The 9,695-nt window shown below is 40.5% G+C and overlaps 1 protein-coding gene across 1 annotated transcript in view; it reads right to left on the bottom strand.

Moving 5' to 3' along the window:
- The window catches only part of NUP188 (nucleoporin 188), a 63,429-nt gene that overhangs the window by 43,095 nt on the left and 10,639 nt on the right, over nt 1–9,695 (bottom strand). Inside the window, exons 3-8 of the mRNA XM_017499132.2 lie at nt 7,766–7,839; nt 3,386–3,470; nt 2,764–2,844; nt 1,784–1,828; nt 945–1,037; nt 704–823 (exon numbers count right to left, since the gene is read on the bottom strand). Coding sequence (XP_017354621.1) covers nt 704–823; nt 945–1,037; nt 1,784–1,828; nt 2,764–2,844; nt 3,386–3,470; nt 7,766–7,839 — 498 coding nt within the window. The remainder of the gene's footprint in view (nt 1–703; nt 824–944; nt 1,038–1,783; nt 1,829–2,763; nt 2,845–3,385; nt 3,471–7,765; nt 7,840–9,695) is intronic.

Genomic DNA, 9,695 nt, shown 5'->3' on the forward strand with positions numbered 1-9,695 from the left:
AACAGAGAAAGAATTTGTCTCAAAAAAAAAAAAAAAGAAAAAGAAAAAGAAATTAGGATAAAATAATCAGACTAGTGTCACACACTAAGCAGAAAATAACAATGATGATGAAATATTAGTTTCAGAATTCTATTAGCCACTAAACAAATTTTAGTCAAGAAATGAAAGTAAAGTAATGGGATTAAAAATAAAGTCAAAGTCCGAATTAAGTACCATTAATTAATGTCATCAATATTTTGATTTATGTGAAATGTTTAAACTTTTCCCAAGAATAATAATCTAGGCCAGGTGCAGTGGCTCACTCCTGCAATCGCAGCACTTTTGGAGGCCAAGGCAGGTCGATCACCTGAGGTCAGGAGTTTGAGACCAGTCTGGCCAACATGGTGAAACCCTGTCTCTATCTCTACTAAAAATACAAAAAATTAGCCGGGCGTGGTGGCGCACGCCTGTAATCTCAGCTACTCAGGAGGCTGAGGCAGGAGAATCACTTGAACCCAGGAGGCAGAGGTTGCAGTGAGCTGAAATCGTGCTACTGCACTCCAGCTTGAGAAACAGAGGAAGAATCCATCTCACCAAAAAAAAATTAAGAATGATAATCTGTAAGTTTTAAATGAATGAATGAATGAATAATTTAACTTGTAGCTCTATAAGCAAGGGTATACAATTTTCCTAAGAGTTACAGGAGAGCACAGTAACTACATACCATGAGATTTCCATGTGTCTCCCAGGTTGGTGCTTCAGTTTTATAAAGCTCTTCAAACTGTTGTCTGTATTTTGAAACAAGCTCCTTTTCCAATTTATCAACACAGTCTGCATATTCAACCTTTAAAAAAAAAATCAAGAGTTAATTATATCTAGCATAAAAGGTAAATATTCAAATAAATATTAATAAAATTATTAAGATGATACAGGGTAAAGAGAACCAAGGGACTAAACAAGCTTACCCTATAGGGATGTCTTTCATCTTGGAAGTAAGTGAGAAGGTGTAAGACACAACGAAGAATGCAGGTTCTTTCTTCATAATAATAATCTGCAATCTGAGGAACCCAAAGATTCAAAATCAGTTACTCACCTTTGCACATAGGAAACTCAAGTTTAAATTTATTGATAATCTTAAAGATGTGGATGGAAAAGTCCAATCTGTATAAATAAGCAATCACAGAAATGCAAACATACTGAATTAGGCCAAAAGAAAGCAAAAGACTCATAAACCAGGATATACAGGATGAAAGGGATTATTATTTAATAATATACACAAGTTTCCAAAAATGTTTTCTAGCATGATTTCTCAGAGCATTCATGTAGCAAACACCGCTATCAACTGGCAGGCCAAACATATACAAATATAAAAATACCACCGATATAGGTCCTAATTGCCTGTAATTAAGGTACTTAATTCTCACTAAATATCAAATAGGAAACTTCTTCAGGAGTCACAAATTCCATTTTAACACAAGATCCTAAATGAGAAGGTCGCTGGAGAGAGAATGAAGAATAAAGAAATAAAGAAATACGAATTAATCCTGTTGGACTTAGACCTAGAGAAAAATATCCATGAACTAGTTCTCACCACCAGTAGCTTAAGCATCTCCTTGGGAGAAACTTCTCTACTTGACCCAGTGGATAAAAGCATCATATCACAAATGAGTTAATACGTTTCTTCATAAAGACCTCCATGCTTATTCAACAGAAGAATCACAAGTCAGCAATGCTCAGGAAAATGAGGTCAAGAAGCTGTCACTCAATTTCACATAAAAGAATAGAAATGGTGACTACTACTGACCTTCAGGATTAAGGCCTGGCTCTGCCTCTCATCTTGCAGTACCGTCTGAAAAGAAAAACAGAGCAGTCAAAAGGCCATCTTATAGGCAAAACTCAAGTAACAAAAGAAGATACATACCTTCACTTCATTCTTCAAGGTTATACTTGCACATTTGTTTCTATATACGCTTTCTACCTTATTTTTTACCCAAATGTACCCAAACCTGTTATCAAATCCCTCCCTCTCTCCTCTGGCCTCAGTCCTCATATGTGAAATGAGGGGCTGGTCAGGTTAGAAATTCTACCAAATCCTTATCACCTATAATAGCCCAAGATTCTATGATTAACATGCCAATCTTTAACCTCTCCACTCCCCTAAGTATGAAGACAGGACTCAGCTTATATGTATATATATATTCTCTATTTTTTTAAAGAGATGGGGGTCTCACTCTTGCCCAGGCTGGAGTGTAGTAGTGCGATCACAGTTCACTGCACCCTCAAACTTCTGGGCTCAAGAGATCCTCCTGCCTCAGCCTCCCAAGAAGCTGGGAGTACAGGCACAAGCCACTGCACCCAGCTTACATCTTCTTTTTTGAGATGGAGTCTCGCCCTGTCGTCCAGGCTAGAGTGCAATGGCACAATCTCGGCTCACTGTAACCTCTGCCTCCCAGGTTCAAACGATTCTCCTGCCTCAGCCTCCCAAGCAGCTGAGATTACAGGCGCCTGCCACCATGCCCAGCTATTTTTTTTTTTTTATTTTTAGTAGAGATGGAGTTTCACCATGTTGGCCAGGCTAGTCTCGAATTCCTGACCTCATGATCCGCCTGCATTGGCCTCCCAACATGCTGAACTTATGGTTTTTTTTTTTTTTCAGTGTTTCCTGAAGATGACTGTACCTGATCACCTACCACTGATAAATTGGTGCCCAAACCCTACATTATCTAAAATCAACATGGAAAAAAGGATAAAAGCAGCAGAAAGGAGCTGACATAAACCACAGACCTTTAGAGAGTCCCGAGTACCCCTGTAGTCCTCTTGCAGGTAACACTGGAGTAACTGCACACTCTGTTCTTCATCAAGACCCTGAAACACAGAGATCTTAAGCGAGGAACAGCCACTTCAGCTCAGAAATCGTACACAGGAGGCCAAGTATTTAAAGATTTGTCTTCTACAATGAACACAGAACTTGAATAAACAAAAATGCTTCCAAAGATTTCATACAACATAACAATTCTGACTCTAATAGGAAAAGAAAAGAGCCAATCACTGCCATACAATTTGTGTTACAATTAAATGTACAAGCCAGAAACAACAATGCTTATTCACCAAACACATTGATACAGCAAGTCGGCATGATGTGAGCTCCCAAAATGACAAACTTAGTCATCTTAAAGACCACCTCATGTGTGGTGAAGAAAACCCTATGATATGCAGTAAATGGATCAGGCAACTTTGACTTGTGACTTTTAGGGAGAAGAGTTGCAACCTGGGTATTTATGAAACACAACATGTTCAATTTAATCCTTAAAACAAAAATAAACTGAATTTTCACTATCACCAGCAATACAATCATCCACATCCACACTGCAGGTAATAAATTGAGCAAGTCCCAATTTTTACTCACCAAAAACTTGCTGATTCTTAAACCCAGTTCCTTCAATGGTGAAGCTACATCTTTATTCGCTTTCACTTTTTCAGCTGAACTTGGACTATGAAAAGAACAGTGAATCATTTCTTCATTATCAATAGCCCACTATGAGTTTAAAATAAAAATATTTCAAAATATTTCTCCTACAGACTTTTTCTGCCCTTTAGGTGCCTATAAAACACACATACACATTCATCTCTATAGACATCATAACACAGAGCTGGTTATGCCTAACAAAAAAAAAAAACCTGATTAAATTACAGTTATAACAATGTTGCTTGCAGATACATTGTTACATTATTTTTGATTACTACTACCCTGAAAGGCAAATATTACTATTCTCCTTTTACAAATGGAATTACTAACACTTAGAAAGGGTAAATAACTTACCAAAAATTCCACAGCTAATAAACAATTGCTAAAATTTAAAACCAGGTCTGAGGCATACATACATGTATTATCTGTAATAGCTCTGTCCACTGAGAAGGCTTACAAGGTATAGCCCTCCAATAGCAGCAAGAACAGACAGCACCCAACCCTCCACCCCAGATCCTGTTTTTAATACCATTCTCTAATAACAGGACTCCTTGGAAAACTGGTTGATTCTAGAGCCAGGGCAAGGAAAATTCAAAATAATTTTGAAGCATCTTATAGTGAAAGAAAGTACACAAGGTCTTAGAAAACCAAAGTCCTTTCAGTAGGAGACAACTTAATAGAAAAAAAGAGAAAATCAAAAAAGAAAAAAGGAAAGACACATCAAAAGGACAGAGGCCAACCTAAAAGCCCAACAGCCAAAGCTGAAACAAGGTATAAACAAAGTATAAAATCAATATAATAAATATATTTGAGTCAATACTGATACAAACTAATGAATAACTAAATGGGGTAGGGAGGGGCCGGCACAATGGCTCATGCCTATAATCCCAGCACTTTGGGAGGCCAAGGCAGGAAGGTAACTTGAGGCCAAGATTTGAGACCAGCCTGGATAACAAAGGGAGACCCTCATCTCCACAAAAAATTAAAAAAAAAAAAAAAATTAGCTGGACATGGCTATATTTATTACTCACTTCCAAAAACTAAAGTAAGAAAAGAGAAAAAAGTAACTGTACAGAGGAGAAACTTGGCAAATGCCTCCTTAACTGAGTGACCAAGATTAACATCACCAGTGATTTCATGTAGACAGCATGTACTCTCTGCTATGATGTAGTAAGAAGGGTACCTCGGCCAGGCATGGTGGCTCACGCCTGTAATCCCAACACTTTGGGAGGCCAAGGTGGGTGGATCACCTGAGGTCAGGAGTTCAAGACCAGCCTGACCAATATAGTGAAACTCTATCTCTACTAAAAATACAAAAATTAGCCAGGTGTGGTAGCATGCGCCTGTTGTCCCAGCTACTCGGGAGGCTGAGACAGAATTGCTTGATCCCAAGAGGCAGAGGTTTCAATGAGCCGAGATCACGCCATTGCACTCCAGCCTGGGCGACAAGAGTGAAACACCATCTCAATAAAAAGGGTACCTTACCTCTGTATATTCTTCCCCAAAACTCACAACCCCAGTCTAACAGTAAGAAAAACATCAGATAAACCCAAACTGGGGGCCTCCTACAAAATAAGTGACCAGTCCTCAAAACCATTCAAGGTCATGAAAATCAAGGCAAGACTAAGACACCATCATAGCTAAGAGGAGACTACAGACACATGACAAGTATGTTGGATCCTGGAACAGAAAAAATATACTAAAGAAAACAGTAGGTTGGGTATGGCGGCTCACACCTGTAATCTCAGCACTTTGGGAGGCTGAGATGGGAGGATCACTGGAGGGTAGGAGTTTGGGACCAGCCTAGATAAAAGAGTGAGACCTCGCCTCTACAAAAAAATGTTAAAACTTAGCCACGGTCGGGTGCAGTGGTTAACTCCTGTAATCTCAGCACTTTGGGAGGCCAACAAGGTATCTAGGATTTACTTCAAAGTAATTACAGGGAAAGGGTTAACAGAGAGATGAGTAACAACAAAAGACAGGTAAATCACTTGAGGTCAAGAGTTTGAGACCAGCCCAGCCAATATAGTGAAACCTTGTCTCTACTAAAAATACAAAAATTAGCCAGACATAGTGGTGCACGCCTTAGTCCCAGCTACTCAGGAGGCTGAGGCAGAAGACTCACTTGAACCCGGGAGGTGGAGGTTGCAGTGAGCTGAGATTACGCCACTGCATTCCAACCTGGGCAACAGAGTGAGACTCTGTCTCAAAAACAAAACAAAACAACTTAGCTAGGCCTGGTGGCATACACCTGAAGTCCTAGCTAGTTGGGAGGCTGAGGTAGGAGAATCACTTTAGTCCAGGAGTTCAAGATTACAGTGAGCTATGGTCACACCACTGTACTTCAGATTGGGTGACAGAGCAAGATCCCTGTTTCTAAAACAAAAAGAAGGAAAAAGTCTATCAGACTTCAAATCCCATGCTACTACAAAGAGAATTTTCCTCAATGTCCATTCTGTGATGCATAATGTTGCTGGATATATTTTTTTCTTTTTTTAGAGAGATCCTCACATTTCACAGAAAATCCACAACATAAAGGCTAGTATAAGAGTGAACAGTAATTTCTGAAAGAGGCAACACAGAATGATGATTAAGAACAGACACTGGGGCCGGGCACGGTGGCTGATGCCTGTACTCCCAGCACTTTGGGAGGCTGAGGCAGGTGGATCACCTGAGGTCAGGAATTCTAGACCAGCCTGGCACACAAGGTGAAACCCCGTCTCTACTAAAAATACAAAACTTAGCCAGGCATGATGGCAGGTGCCTGTAATCCCAGCTACTCCAGAGGCTGAGGCAGGAGAATCACTTGAACCCGGGAGGTGGAGGTTACAGCGAGCTGAGATCAGGCCATTGCACTCCAGCCTGGGCAGTAAGAGCAAAATTCCATCTCAAAAAAAAAAAAAAAAAAAAAATACCCCACAAAAAAAACCAAAAAAAAAAAAAAAAAAAAAAAACAAAAAAAAAAAAAAAAAAAAAAAAAAAAAAAGGCCAGGCGTGGTGGCTCACACCTGTAATCTCAACACTCTGGGAGGCTGAGACGGGCAGATCATCTGAGGTGAGGAGTTCCAGACCAGCCTGGCCAACATGGTGAAACCCCGTCTCTACCAAAAATATAAAATTTAACCAGGCATCATGGCAGGTGCCTGTAATCCCAGCTACGTGGGAGGCTAAGGTGGGAGAATTGCTTGAACCTGGGAGGGAGGTGGAGACTGCAATGAGCAGAGATCATGCCACTGCATCCAGCCTAGGGAACAGAGCAAGACTCCATCTCAAAACAAACAAACAAACAAAAAACCGACACTGGAATGAGACCACCAGGTTCAAATCCTAGTTCTACCACTTGCTAACTATATGACCTTGGCAAGTTATTTAACCTCTTTGTGCCTCAGTTTCCCCATCTGTAAAATGGAAACAATGATACGAATACCTAAATATGATAATATGTGGTTATCTTTTTTAAAAGACCATATATTTTGATACACAGTAAAGTATTTGCAGATGAAATAACAAGGTATCTAGGATTTACTTCAAAGTAATTACAGGGAAAGAGTTAACAGACAGATGAGTAAGGACAAAAAGTTACTGTTAACCTAAGAGAATGATAATGGAAGATAAAATAAAGTGAAAAGAAGTACAAAAGTAGAAGAGAAATGAGGGTGACTTAGACTATGATGCATAATAGAATGAGATCTGGACTAGAAATCAAGATCAAGTAAGCCCAGCCCTACGAGCTATATTCTCTTTATTTGTAACTATATTTCATTACTCTGTTTTCCATTACCCAATAAAAAGATCATATATTCACCCAAAGAATAAAAGTAGTAACTATCTCAAAGGGGTGTTGTGGGGATTAAATAACTTTTGATAAGTCAAGTGCTTAGAGTAATAATTGCTATATAGTAAACACTGTAGAAGCGTCAGCTGCTAGTATCATCATTCACTGCTGTCTCCCAGGAATTAGTGCTCACATAGATGTCATGGACCCTAAATATTAGAAAATTAATTGAATATTTAATAAATTCCCACCCCCACACATAGGGCTTAATCATATTCTACATTACTGTATTTCTAGAAGGAATTTCCTTTTCTTTCAGTCAACAAAAAAACAAACAAACCCTACTCTTTTTCACTGGTAAACTAAATTGTATTATCTCCGGTATACATAACCCTACAATATCATCAAAGCATACAGGAGGATGGTTTCAGCCATGCCAGCTTCCTTAGGGAAATTACTTTTTATTTATTTATTTATTCATTTTTTCCTGTTCAGTATTCAAAACAAGGGAAATTACTTTAACCAGACACATGAAATAGCCATACCTGGGAGGTTTGTAGTAAGAAAGCCCCTCTAACAATCGCCGCCAATGTTTATTTAGTTCTGCCTCAATCTGACTCTGGAACATAACAAGGCAATTATACAAATGAAGTTTTTGCTGTTGTTGTTTGAGACAGAGTCTGTGGTGTGAACTTGGCTCACCACAACTCCATCTCCTAGGTTCAATCAATTCTCCCGCCTCAGCCTCCCAATTAGCTGGGATTACAGGCGTGCACCGCAGCGCCTGGATAATGTATTTTTAATAGAGACGGGGTTTCTCCATGTTGCCCAGGCTGGTCTCGAATTCTAGGCCTCAGGTGATCTGCCCGCCTCAGCCTCCCAAAGTGCTGGGATTACAGATGTGAGCCATAACACTCAGCCACAAATGCATTTTTATTAATCATCAGACACGGCTGAACGTGGTAGCTCATGCCTGTAATCCCAGCACTTTGGGAGGCTGAGGCAGGTGGATCACCTGAGGTCAGGAGTTCAAAACCAGCCTCGCCAACATGGAGAAACCCCCGTCTCTACTAAAAATACACTAATTAGCCGGGCGTGGTGGCGCACACTTGTAATCCCAGCTACTCGGGAGGCTGAGGAGAGAGAATTGCTTGAAACCGGCAGGCAGAGGTTGTGGTGAGCCGAGAAAATCCGTCTCAAAAAAAAAAAAAAAAAAATCAGACTCCAGAATTGCACTATTACATATTCCTTTGAGTGTTTTAATATGCATTTTCCCCCCACAGTTGAAATTATTTTGAATACAGAATTTTGTAACCTTCTTTTCTTTGCTTAACGATGACTTAACCTTATTATGAAAGTCTTGCTAACCAATACTTTCAAGTTGCTGCATAATACTTTATCAAGTTGGTAGTTTATTGACCATTCCTCTAATGTTCAATATACTTAAGCTGATTGAAATTATGTAATAATATAAATGATGTTGTGGTGAAGTTTTCTTTGCTGTGTTTTGAGACAGGGTCTTATTCTGTCACCTAAGCTGCCAGTGATGTAATCATGGCTCACTGCAGCCTTGATCTCCTAAGCTTAAGTAATTTTCCCACCACAGCCTCCTAAGTAGCTGGAATTATTAATACAAGTATGTGCCCTGACGTCCAACTAATTTTTTAATATTTTGTACAGATGGGGTCTCACTATGTTGCCCAGGCTGGTCTCAAACTCCTGGGCTCAAGTAATCCTCCCTCCTTGGCCTGCCAAGGTGCTGGGATCATAGGCATGAGTCCCTGCACCCAGCCACTGTGGTAAAGTTTTTTTTGAGAGGGAGTCTCACTCTGTTCCCCAGGCTGGATTGCAGTAGCGCTATCTCAGCTCACTGCAACCTCCACCCCCAGGGTTCAAATGATTCTCCTGCCTCAGCCTCCTGAGTAGCCAGGATTACAGGCGCCTGCCACTACACCCAGCTAACTTTTTTTTTTTTTATAAAGACGGGGTTTCACCATGTTGGTCAGGCTGGTCTTGAACTCCCGACCTCAGGTGATCCGCCCGCCTTGGCCTCCAAAGTGAATGGATTACAGGCGTGAGCCACCACGCCCAGCACCCAGCTAACTTTTATACTTTTAGTAGAGACAGCGTTTCACCATGTTGGCCAGGCTGGTCTCTAACTCCTGATCTCAGGTGATCCACCTGCCTTGGCCTCCCAAAGTGCTGGGATTACAGGCGTGAGCCACCCCACCTGGGCTGTGGTGAAGCTTTGTGTGCAAAACTTTTTCAGGAATTTTTTAAATATACATTCCTAGAAACCGGGCGCAGGCTCAAGCCTGTAATCCCAGCACTTTGGGAGGCTGAGGTGGGTGGATCACAAGGTCAAGAGATCAAGACCATCCTGGCCAACATGGTGAAACCCCGCCTCTACTAAAAAAATACAAAAATTAGCTGGGCATGGTGGCGTGTGTCTGTAGTCCCAGCTACTCGGGAGGC

This window comes from Cebus imitator, unplaced genomic scaffold (assembly GCF_001604975.1).
Source record: "Cebus imitator isolate Cc_AM_T3 unplaced genomic scaffold, Cebus_imitator-1.0 Scaffold254, whole genome shotgun sequence".
Lineage (NCBI taxonomy): Eukaryota > Metazoa > Chordata > Mammalia > Primates > Cebidae > Cebus > Cebus imitator.